Source organism: Psilocybe cubensis, chromosome 6 (assembly GCF_017499595.1).
Source record: "Psilocybe cubensis strain MGC-MH-2018 chromosome 6, whole genome shotgun sequence".
Taxonomy (NCBI): domain Eukaryota; kingdom Fungi; phylum Basidiomycota; class Agaricomycetes; order Agaricales; family Agrocybaceae; genus Psilocybe; species Psilocybe cubensis.
Genome location: NC_063004.1, coordinates 2275621 through 2287726, shown reverse-complemented (window position 1 = coordinate 2287726; position 12106 = coordinate 2275621). Strand labels below are relative to the sequence as shown.

Genomic DNA, 12106 nt, shown 5'->3' with positions numbered 1-12106 from the left:
TCTGCTATCATTGGACATACTTGGCTTTGGCACCATAATCCAGATGTTGATTGGAAGACAGGGGATGTCCAGTTTATTAGATGTCCCTCTGACTGCCAAATGGAAGCCAAAAGAGCCAGAAGAAAGAGGCAGAGAATAGCTGCAGTCAAAAGGAGGAAACTCCCTCAATTTGATGAAGAAGAAGATGATTCTATTGAAGATTCTTCTGATTCTGAGATTGAGCCTGAGGATAGAATTTTTATTTCATACCTTCATCCTCAGAAGCAGTCTATTAATGCTACTTCTACTATGTCTCAAAGATTAGCAGAAGAGTCTCATCAGCAAGCTGATTCCCCTAAGAAAACCTTTGAAGAAACTGTTCCTAAGCACTATCATCAGTTTAAAGGTGTTTTTTCAAAGGAATCTTTTGATAGGCTACCAGACAGAAAGCCTTGGGATCATGCTATTGAGCTGAAACCTGGTTCTGAACCTTACAGATCCAAGATTTATCCTCTTTCTCCCAATGAACAAAAGGAACTTGATGCCTTTTTAGAGGAAAATCTGAAGTCTGGCAGGATTAGACCCTCCAAGTCACCTATGGCCTCCCCTGTATTTTTTGTCAAGAAGAAGGATGGATCTCTTAGGCTTGTCCAGGACTATAGGAAACTGAATGAAATGACCATCAAGAACTCCTACCCCCTTCCATTGATTTCTGACATTATCACCAAACTCAGCAAAGCCAAATACTTCACCAAACTTGATGTTAGGTGGGGATTTAACAATGTCAGAATCAAAAAAGGAGATGAATGGAAAGCAGCCTTTAGAACCAATAGAGGGCTGTTTGAACCATTGGTCATGTTCTTTGGTTTAACCAATAGTCCTGCTACCTTCCAAACTATGATGAATGATATCTTTATTGAGCTCATTGATGGAAATGTTGTCATTGTCTACATGGATGACATTTTAATTTTCACTGAGACTCTTGATCATCATAGAGAGGTAGTCAAGCAAGTTCTGCAAATCTTAGAACAGAACAAACTCTACCTTAAAGCAGAGAAATGTGAATTTGAAAAGAAAAAGATTGAATATCTTGGACTAATCATTTCACAAGGCAGGATTGAGATGGATCCTGTCAAGGTAGAGGGAGTTTCTAAATGGCCTGAACCTGAAAATGTCAAGGATGTCCAATCATTCTTGGGATTTGTTAATTTTTATAGAAGGTTCATAGAGGATTTTGCAGACATTGCTAAGCCCCTTCATGAATTGACAAAGAAAGGAACAGTCTGGAGATGGAGTCTTAGACAGCAGGAAGCCTTTGACCAGTTAAAGAAGAAAGTCACTTCTTCACCTGTCTTGATTTTCCCTGATGATAACAAGCCATATAAAGTTGAAGCAGACAGTTCAGATTATGCTACTGGGGCTGTTTTATCTCAGGAAGGATCAGATGGGAAATGGCATCCTGTAGCCTTTATGTCTAAGAGTCTATCTGAAGTAGAAAGGAATTATGAGATCCATGACAAAGAGATGCTGGCTATTATCAGAGCACTAGATGAATGGAGACATTATCTTGAAGGAACCCAACATTCCTTTGAGATTTGGACAGACCACAAAAACTTAGAGTACTTTATGGTTGCCCAAAAGCTCAGCAGAAGGCAAGCCAGATGGTCACTCTTCCTGTCCAGATTTGATTTTACTCTTCATCATAGGCCTGGTAAAAGATCTCTTAAGCCAGATGCTTTGTCTAGGAGACCAGATCATAAAAAGGGAGAGAATGATAACCAAAATGTAGTTCTCCTCAAACCTTCCTACTTTAAAATCCAGGCTCTCAAGCAGGGTCATGCTACCATTACTGGTGCAGAAAATGATCTTCTTAAGAAGATTAGAGAAGCTAAGGAGATGGATGAAAAGGTGGTCAAGGCAGTTCAGGAGCTCAAGAAATCTTCTACCAAGAAGATTGAAGGACAGGAATGGTCAGAAGAACAAGGCCTTATTCTCTACAGGGGGAAGGTGTATGTTCCCAAGGACAAAGATCTTAGAAGAAAGATTGTGGAACTGCACCATGATGCCTTCATTGCTGGACATCCAGGGAAATGGAAGACAATTGAGCTAGTCTCTAGGAATTATTGGTGGCCAGGAATGTCACATTTTATTGCAGCCTATACCAGAGGTTGTGATAGATGCAACAGAACCAAAACCTTTCCAGCCAAACCTCTTGGCCTTTTAATTCCTACTGAGATTCCCTCTGATGTCTGGCAATGCATCTCTGTGGACTTTATTATGGGGTTACCAGAATGTCAAGGGTATAATGCCATTATGGTGGTTGTGGATAGACTTAGTAAAATGATCCACATTATCCCTACTACAGATGAAGTCACTTCTGAAGGGACAGCCAGACTATACAGAGATTATGTCTGGAAACACCATGGCTTACCCATTAAAATTCTGTGTGATAGAGGTCCACAGTTTGTCTCAAGGTTTATGAAAGAACTCAACTCAATACTTGGTATCCAGACAGCCTCATCTACAGCCTACCATCCCCAAACTGATGGTCAGACTGAAAGAGTTAACCAAGAAATTGAGCAGTATCTTAGACTCTTTATAAACCATAGACAAGATGATTGGGTTGAATGGTTAGCTCTAGCTGAATTCTCTTATAACAATAGAGTTCAGGCTTCAACCAGACAGACACCATTCATGCTCAATAATGGCAGACATCCCAGAATGGGCACTGAACCCCTTAGAGATAGTAAAATGGACACTGTGGATACCTTTGTGAAAAATATGGAAGAAGCCAGGAAAGAAGCAGAGTCTGCACTTAGAAAAGCTGCTGATGATATGGCTAAATTCTATAATAGACACAGAGGTACTCCAACTCAGTACAAAGTTGGGGATTTGGTATGGTTGGATGGCAAGGACCTCAAAACTGATAGGCCCTCCAAGAAATTGGATGATAAAAGATATGGGCCTTACAAAATTACCAAAATTATTAGCCCTAATGCCTATGAGCTTAAGCTGCCATCTACCATGAAAATCCATCCAGTGTTCAATGTGGTTAAACTTCTACCTTATCACCCAGATATTGTAGGAAGAAAGCCTGCTTCTAGACCACCTCCTGTCATTCAAGGAGAAAATCCTGAGTGGGAAGTTGAATTTATCAAGGACAGCAGACTTTTTAGAAACAAACTTCAATATTTGGTCAAGTGGAAGAACTATCCTAATGAAGAATGCACTTGGGAGCCTGCAGAGCATTTGAAAAATGCTTCTAAGGCTATCAAGGACTTCCATGCCAAACATCCTTCAGCACCTAGAAGGATTTCTGCTATGACCTTTGATAGACTTTCTTTCACTCCTATTATTAACTTTACTGAACCTCCTCCTCTTCTTAAACCCTCTAAACTAACCCATCCATGTGCACATTGTGGAAAATGTGCCTTAGAGAGGGGGTGATGTCAGGGTTTCTCCAGTTTCCCCTCTTTATCTTCACAGAATTATCTTATCCTTTCATTATCTTATCAATTATCTGATTAGATAGTTTATTTCTTTCATCACAGCCTTCTTGCTCCACTTCTTTCTAGTAAATTCTATATCATTCCTAGTCTTACTCATCCTTTTTCTATATGATGTCACTTTTATTCTTTAACCTTTCTTTATGATGTAATGTAGAGAATATTCTAGCATAGCTGTAGAGTATAAATACTGGACTTGTAGGTAGCTGTAGCTTCAGCTTCAATCTCTTAGGATATCCACTATCATTGGTGTGATCTCTTAGAACCATTGAATCTCTCTCACTCTCTTATTCTCTCTTTGCTCTCTTACTCTCCCTCTGCTCTCTCTCTTTCTCTCTTGCTTAATCTTTGTTGGTGGCCTTGTCACACTGATTATAGTGTTGCCCTGACACCCACTTGCCTCCGACCCTCGACGTCACCGAATACCTCACCGAGGAACGCCACATCACCTTCGCCAGCGAGCAGCGCGACATCAAAATCTCAAAGGGGCGTTTTTCTCAATCCTTCAGTTCCTTGCTTCCCGGGATGCTTGCAGTTCCAGTAGGGGTTGTACCCAAGCCTCACTCCCACAAACTCCGACTCGTTGTCAACCATAGCGCTGAACCTTTCGCACGAAACTCGTTGATCAACAAAACACTGGTTTCTGTACCTCTCGACAGCGTTCAGTCACTCGGTAGTGTCATCCTTCGGCTGCGTCGGGAGGCCGGTCCACACGCTGAGCTCGTCCTCTTCAAGAGCGATGTGTCCGAAGCTTACAGACTCTGTCCTATGGCCCCTTTGTGGCAGATCAAGCAGGTTGTCAAGATCAACGGCCTTTTCAACATTGACCGTTGCAACAACTTTGGGAAGCAGAGCAGGAGGGGGCGTGTGGGGCGCCATTTTCAGCCTCATCTTGTGGATCGCTACCTCGATCTTGCTCATCCCTGATCTCTTTGGTTACGTCGACGACGTTTTCTCAGTCACCCTAGCTGGCAACACTCTTTGGTACGCCCCGTACAATAAGATTCTGCCCGAACCTCAAGCCCGACTCCTCATGCTCTGGGACGAGCTGGGCGTTCCGCATGCCGAAGACAAACAGCTCTCCGGCACAGCCCTGACTATCATCGGGTTTTACGTCGACACCGTGGCTATGACAATCACCATGCCCCTCGACTCCCTCCTCAACCTCATTCATGCGATCCGCGAGTTTGCCGTGATGGGTTGCCGTCCAACACTAGCTGATTACCAAGCAATCGCAGGGTGGATCAACTGGGCGTTAAACACCTATCCCCTCCTACGCCCCTGCCTGTCTAGCGTTTACGCAAAGATGGCAGGCAAGCACATTTCCTCTGCCAAAATCTACGTCAATAAGCGCGTCTGCCAGGAACTCATCTGGGCGGCAAACCACCTTGAGACATGCAATGGCGTGCTGTTCCTGGAGTCCTTGGACTGGGACCTGGCTGAGGCCGACTACATCCTTCTGACGGACGCTTGTCTGTTCGGGATGGGCTTCTGGTCTCCATGTCATGACTACGGTTTCCAATATCGCATCGTGTCCGCCTCACACCCAATCTTCTACTGGGAGGCTTACACTGTCCTCTCCGCATTTGCTTGGATCCTCTCCTCCTGTTCTCCCCCACCCAAGCGCGTCGTCATCTACTGCGACAATACCAACACCGTAAATCTTTTCAGCACACTTCGCGCCACTCCGGACTACAACCCCATTGTCCTCACTGCCGCCGACCTCATGCTACGTTTCAACTGCCAGCTGCGAGTGGTGCATATCGCAGGCGGTCAGAACACAGTTGCAGACTCCATTTCACGCTTCGACAATCAAGTTGCCCTCTCCTTCCGTCCCAATCTCCTGATTCGGAATTTTTTACCCCCACAGTTGATGCTGGGGGCAGATCTTTGATGGCCCCACTGTCCCGCCCCAGGCAACCCGCAAGGATTGCCTGGTCGCTCGAGCGCTTACACCATGAACAAGCTATAGCTCTTGGATTTGCGCTCGAGCCCTCCTCCATTGCCGCCTACTCTTCCGCCCTCCACTCTTACATCGCTTTTTGCAACCTCCACGCTTTCCCTATCGAACCTACCGCTGATACTCTCAGTTTTTTCATCGTGTTTATGTCCCACCACATCAAACCCTCTTCCGTGGCTGCCTACCTTTCCGGCATCTGCAGCCAGCTGGAGGCTTTTTACCCATCCATCCGCTCAACCCGTCAGTCACAACTCGTTCGCCGTACCCTCACAGGCTGCATCAAACTCCGTTCTGTCCCCACCACACGCCAGACGGCTGTTTCCTCAGAACAGATGCTAAGCCTCCACTCTCGCCTCATTCACTCCAATGACTACGACACGCTGCTCTTCCTGGCCATTTGCACCGCCGCATTCAACGGTCTCCTGCGCATGGGTGAGTGCGTGTGGCCGGACTCTCACCACCTGCGTGACTACCGTAAGGTTACCCGCCGCGCCACAGTGGAATCTACGCCATCCTCCTTCTCCTTCTTGCTACCTTCGCACAAGGCAGATCGCCTTTACGAGGGAAATAAGGTGGTGATTCACACCTCTAACGCAGGACAGGAAGCCCTTCTGGCTCTGCAGTTATACCTCGCACGCCGTGACAATGCTTTCCCTTTGAAACCCGAGTTATGGCTCCGTAGCGACGGCTCAGTCCCAACTCGTCGTTGGATGACATCCTTGCTCAAGTCATCCTTCCCAGGCCTCGGAATCTCAGGACACTCGTTTCGCCCCGGCGGCGCCACCTACCTGGCATTGCGCCGTGTCCCTTCCCATATCATCCAGGCGATGGGCCGTTGGAAGTCTGACACCTTCCAAACCTACATCCGAGAACACCCCGCCCTGTTGGCGGCACTTCTCTACACCTCCGTTGACCCTCGCACCACCCCATAGATGCTTGTTTTTTCTGTCCTTCTTGACTCCCCTTTCCTGCACCCTTTCCCCAGGGCGTGTCTCCGTACGTCCGCTGTTGTCTGCTTATTGTCTCATAACTTCCCTGGTTTTCGCTGTTATCACCGACCTCAGGCATCCCTCAACGTTAGATGTCGTCGGATGTACTGTGTCGCGCGTTTCCGTGTGTTTCTCAAATTTATGCTTTCATGCCACCTTCAAATCTTTTCTTCAACCATCATACCTCCTTACCGCTTTTTTGTACCTCCCGCAGTCGTTACACATTTTTTAGAGTACAAACTGCGCAAATACATCTCTTTTCTTTTTGCAGACGCCGCTGCTGATCACAGGGCGGGCGTCGTGCACCATCTACACAACATCGGGTGACCGTGCTTGAGAACATCTGAAAGCGTGATTAGTCGAGTTTAGATAATGTTTATTTACACAAGTCTAATCACGCCGAAGACCCGCTCGTTTCAGGGAGCCTCACCTCTCTGACCGCTTCCAGTTCAACAAACACCAACATTCAAGGGTGGGCTCCCCCCAGTTGTCGACCCAACATGTACCACCCGACATGAATGTTTGAGCTTTGTCTGAACAGGAGAACCGCGCTCGCATGCTTTGCAGCCTTTTCTCCGACACGTCTTGTCTCTGCAACAAGAAGTGCATCTCGACGCACCTCAGCATAAAAGACCGCCTGGAGAATCTGGTTCTCGCACTTTTGCGTCCCCCGCTCTCCAGGTAAGCTTTTACTGCTCGAAACTCGCTCGACTTCATCACCGCTGACCTCTGTTTTGCGTCCCCCGCTCTCCAGATCACGGTCACCCAAGTCTCTCTGCTCTCTACCCACCATCCATCCCTACAGTCACCACCTCTCTCAAACAATCATGGCTTTGCCCGCTAGCGCTTACAGTGTCTCTCAAGACACCCGGATGCCCAAGTGCTCACCACGTCCCACATCCGTTCGGGCATCTCCCGCGTTCAGCTACGATTTACCTACACCCAACAATTCCGTCATACACCGTTACGGGCAGCGCACACCAACAGCGGGCGAACTCCTCGTACTACGCGAAGAACTAGAGGAGCAATTTAGGGACATGCCTGACATGGAGCTATTGGTTTACCTATTCGATTCCGTGTTATCGTGCCACTCAGAGTGGGGTTGGCGCGGTCGTTTCATTCGCCAGTTCTTTTATGACCTATTCTACGAAATGCGTCGCCTAGGCTACTCCGAGTACGAATTGCTACGCTCTCTATTCCTGGCGCCCTGACGTACCCCAGATTTGCATGCGTTTCTTAGTACACACTGTCCCTTCACGCGTGCTACTCTTTTGTCCCGCTTTTAGAGACTCGGGTGACCGTGATCTGGAGAGCGGGGGACGCAAAACAGAGGTCAGCGGTGATGAAGTCGAGCGAGTTTCGAGCAGTAAAAGCTTACCTGGAGAGCGGGGGACGCAAAAGTGCGAGAACCAGATTCTCCAGGCGGTCTTTTATGCTGAGGTGCGTCGAGATGCACTTCTTGTTGCAGAGACAAGACGTGTCGGAAAAAAGGCTGCAAAGCATGCGAGCGCGGTTCTCCTGTTCAGACAAAGCTCAAACATTCATGTCGGGTGGTACATGTTGGGTCGACAACTGGGGGGAGCCCACCCTTGAATGTTGGTGTTTGTTGAACTGGAAGCGGTCAGAGAGGTGAGGCTCCCTGAAACGAGCGGGTCTTCGGCGTGATTAGACTTGTGTAAATAAACATTATCTAAACTCGACTAATCACGCTTTCAGATGTTCTCAAGCACGGTCACCCGATGTTGTGTAGATGGTGCACGACGCCCGCCCTGTGATCAGCAGCGGCGTCTGCAAAAAGAAAAGAGATGTATTTGCGCAGTTTGTACTCTAAAAAATGTGTAACGACTGCGGGAGGTACAAAAAAGCGGGACAAAAGAGTAGCACGCGTGAAGGGACAGTGTGTACTAAGAAACGCATGCAAATCTGGGGTACGTCAGGGCGCCAGGAATAGAGAGCGTAGCAATTCGTACTCGGAGTAGCCTAGGCGACGCATTTCGTAGAATAGGTCATAAAAGAACTGGCGAATGAAACGACCGCGCCAACCCCACTCTGAGTGGCACGATAACACGGAATCGAATAGGTAAACCAATAGCTCCATGTCAGGCATGTCCCTAAATTGCTCCTCTAGTTCTTCGCGTAGTACGAGGAGTTCGCCCGCTGTTGGTGTGCGCTGCCCGTAACGGTGTATGACGGAATTGTTGGGTGTAGGTAAATCGTAGCTGAACGCGGGAGATGCCCGAACGGATGTGGGACGTGGTGAGCACTTGGGCATCCGGGTGTCTTGAGAGACACTGTAAGCGCTAGCGGGCAAAGCCATGATTGTTTGAGAGAGGTGGTGACTGTAGGGATGGATGGTGGGTAGAGAGCAGAGAGACTCGGGTGACCGTGATCTGGAGAGCGGGGGACGCAAAACAGAGGTCAGCGGTGATGAAGTCGAGCGAGTTTCGAGCAGTAAAAGCTTACCTGGAGAGCGGGGGACGCAAAAGTGCGAGAACCAGATTCTCCAGGCGGTCTTTTATGCTGAGGTGCGTCGAGATGCACTTCTTGTTGCAGAGACAAGACGTGTCGGAGAAAAGGCTGCAAAGCATGCGAGCGCGGTTCTCCTGTTCAGACAAAGCTCAAACATTCATGTCGGGTGGTACATGTTGGGTCGACAACTGGGGGGAGCCCACCCTTGAATGTTGGTGTTTGTTGAACTGGAAGCGGTCAGAGAGGTGAGGCTCCCTGAAACGAGCGGGTCTTCGGCGTGATTAGACTTGTGTAAATAAACATTATCTAAACTCGACTAATCACGCTTTCAGATGTTCTCAAGCACGGTCACCCGATGTTGTGTAGATGGTGCACGACGCCCGCCCTGTGATCAGCAGCGGCGTCTGCAAAAAGAAAAGAGATGTATTTGCGCAGTTTGTACTCTAAAAAATGTGTAACGACTGCGGGAGGTACAAAAAAGCGGTAAGGAGGTATGATGGTTGAAGAAAAGATTTGAAGGTGGCATGAAAGCATAAATTTGAGAAACACACGGAAACGCGCGACACAGTACATCCGACGACATCTAACGTTGAGGGATGCCTGAGGTCGGTGATAACAGCGAAAACCAGGGAAGTTATGAGACAATAAGCAGACAACAGCGGACGTACGGAGACACGCCCTGGGGAAAGGGTGCAGGAAAGGGGAGTCAAGAAGGACAGAAAAAACAAGCATCTATGGGGTGGTGCGAGGGTCAACGGAGGTGTAGAGAAGTGCCGCCAACAGGGCGGGGTGTTCTCGGATGTAGGTTTGGAAGGTGTCAGACTTCCAACGGCCCATCGCCTGGATGATATGGGAAGGGACACGGCGCAATGCCAGGTAGGTGGCGCCGCCGGGGCAAAACGAGTGTCCTGAGATTCTGAGGCCTGGGAAGGATGACTTGAGCAAGGATGTCATCCAACGACGAGTTGGGACTGAGCCGTCGCTACGGAGCCATAACTCGGGTTTCAAAGGGAAAGCATTGTCACGGCGTGCGAGGTATAACTGCAGAGCCAGAAGGGCTTCCTGTCCTGCGTTAGAGGCGTGAATCACCACCTTATTTCCCTCGTAAAGGCGATCTGCCTTGTGCGAAGGTAGCAAGAAGGAGAAGGAGGATGGCGTAGATTCCACTGTGGCGCGGCGGGTAACCTTACGGTAGTCACGCAGGTGGTGAGAGTCCGGCCACACGCACTCACCCATGCGCAGGAGACCGTTGAATGCGGCGGTGCAAATGGCCAGGAAGAGCAGCGTGTCGTAGTCATTGGAGTGAATGAGGCGAGAGTGGAGGCTTAGCATCTGTTCTGAGGAAACAGCCGTCTGGCGTGTGGTGGGGACAGAACGGAGTTTGATGCAGCCTGTGAGGGTACGGCGAACGAGTTGTGACTGACGGGTTGAGCGGATGGATGGGTAAAAAGCCTCCAGCTGGCTGCAGATGCCGGAAAGGTAGGCAGCCACGGAAGAGGGTTTGATGTGGTGGGACATAAACACGATGAAAAAACTGAGAGTATCAGCGGTAGGTTCGATAGGGAAAGCGTGGAGGTTGCAAAAAGCGATGTAAGAGTGGAGGGCGGAAGAGTAGGCGGCAATGGAGGAGGGCTCGAGCGCAAATCCAAGAGCTATAGCTTGTTCATGGTGTAAGCGCTCGAGCGACCAGGCAATCCTTGCGGGTTGCCTGGGGCGGGACAGTGGGGCCATCAAAGATCTGCCCCCAGCATCAACTGTGGGGGTAAAAAATTCCGAATCAGGAGATTGGGACGGAAGGAGAGGGCGACTTGATTGTCGAAGCGTGAAATGGAGTCTGCAACTGTGTTCTGACCGCCTGCGATATGCACCACTCGCAGCTGGCAGTTGAAACGTAGCATGAGGTCGGCGGCAGTGAGGACAATGGGGTTGTAGTCCGGAGTGGCGCGAAGTGTGCTGAAAAGATTTACGGTGTTGGTATTGTCGCAGTAGATGACGACGCGCTTGGGTGGGGGAGAACAGGAGGAGAGGATCCAAGCAAATGCGGAGAGGACAGTGTAAGCCTCCCAGTAGAAGATTGGGCGTGAGGCGGACACGATGCGATATTGGAAACCGTAGTCATGACATGGAGACCAGAAGCCCATCCCAAACAGACAAGCGTCCGTCAGAAGGATGTAGTCGGCCTCAGCCAGGTCCCAGTCCAAGGACTCCAGGAACAGCACGCCATTGCATGTCTCAAGGTGGTTTGCCGCCCAGATGAGTTCCTGGCAGACGCGCTTATTGACGTAGATTTTGGCAGAGGAAATGTGCTTGCCTGCCATCTTTGCGTAAACGCTAGACAGGCAGGGGCGTAGGAGGGGATAGGTGTTTAACGCCCAGTTGATCCACCCTGCGATTGCTTGGTAATCAGCTAGTGTTGGACGGCGACCCATCACGGCAAACTCGCGGATCGCATGAATGAGGTTGAGGAGGGAGTCGAGGGGCATGGTGATTGTCATGGCCACGGTGTCGACGTAAAACCCGATGATAGTCAGGGCTGTGCCGGAGAGCTGTTTGTCTTCGGCATGCGGAACGCCCAGCTCGTCCCAGAGCATGAGGAGTCGGGCTTGAGGTTCGGGCAGAATCTTATTGTACGGAGCGTACCAAAGAGTGTTGCCAGCTAGGGTGACTGAGAAAACGTCGTCGACGTAACCAAAGAGATCAGGGATGAGCAAGATCGAGGTAGCGATCCACAAGATGAGGCTGAAAATGGCACCCCACACGCCCCCTCCTGCTCTGCTACCAAAGTTGTTGCAACGGTCAACGTTGAAAAGGCCGTTGATCTTGACAACCTGCTTGATCTGCCACAAAGGGGCCATAGGACAGAGTCTGTAAGCTTCGGACACATCACTCTTGAAGAGGACGAGCTCAGCGTGTGGACCGGCCTCCCGACGCAGCTGAAGGATGACACTACCGAGTGACTGAACGCTGTCGAGAGGTACAGAAACCAGTGTTTTGTCGATCAACGAGTTTCGTGCGAAAGGTTCAGCGCTATGGTTGACAACGAGTCGGAGTTTGTGGGAGTGAGGCTTGGGTACAACCCCTACTGGAACTGCAAGCATCCCGGGAAGCAAGGAACTGAAGGATTGAGAAAAACGCCCCTTTGAGATTTTGATGTCGCGCTGCTCGCTGGCGAAGGTGATGTGGCGTTCCTCGGTGAGGTATTC

General features: G+C 49.4%; 2 protein-coding genes across 2 annotated transcripts; one reads left to right on the top strand and one right to left on the bottom strand.

The window, feature by feature from the left end:
• Positions 1–7261: 7261 nt before the first annotated feature.
• JR316_0007229 (uncharacterized protein) lies at positions 7262–8027 on the top strand (the record flags this gene model as incomplete). Its single annotated transcript, XM_047892972.1, has 2 exons — positions 7262–7608; positions 7721–8027. 2 exons carry the CDS (start codon positions 7262–7264, stop codon positions 8025–8027), a joined length of 654 nt encoding a protein of 217 aa, XP_047748254.1.
• A 340-nt stretch (positions 8028–8367) lies between these two features.
• JR316_0007228 (uncharacterized protein) lies at positions 8368–8751 on the bottom strand (the record flags this gene model as incomplete). The annotated part of the gene is made up of 1 exon (XM_047892971.1): positions 8368–8751. The coding sequence occupies one exon, from the start codon at positions 8749–8751 to the stop codon at positions 8368–8370; it is 384 nt and encodes a 127-aa protein (XP_047748253.1).
• Positions 8752–12106: the final 3355 nt, after the last annotated feature.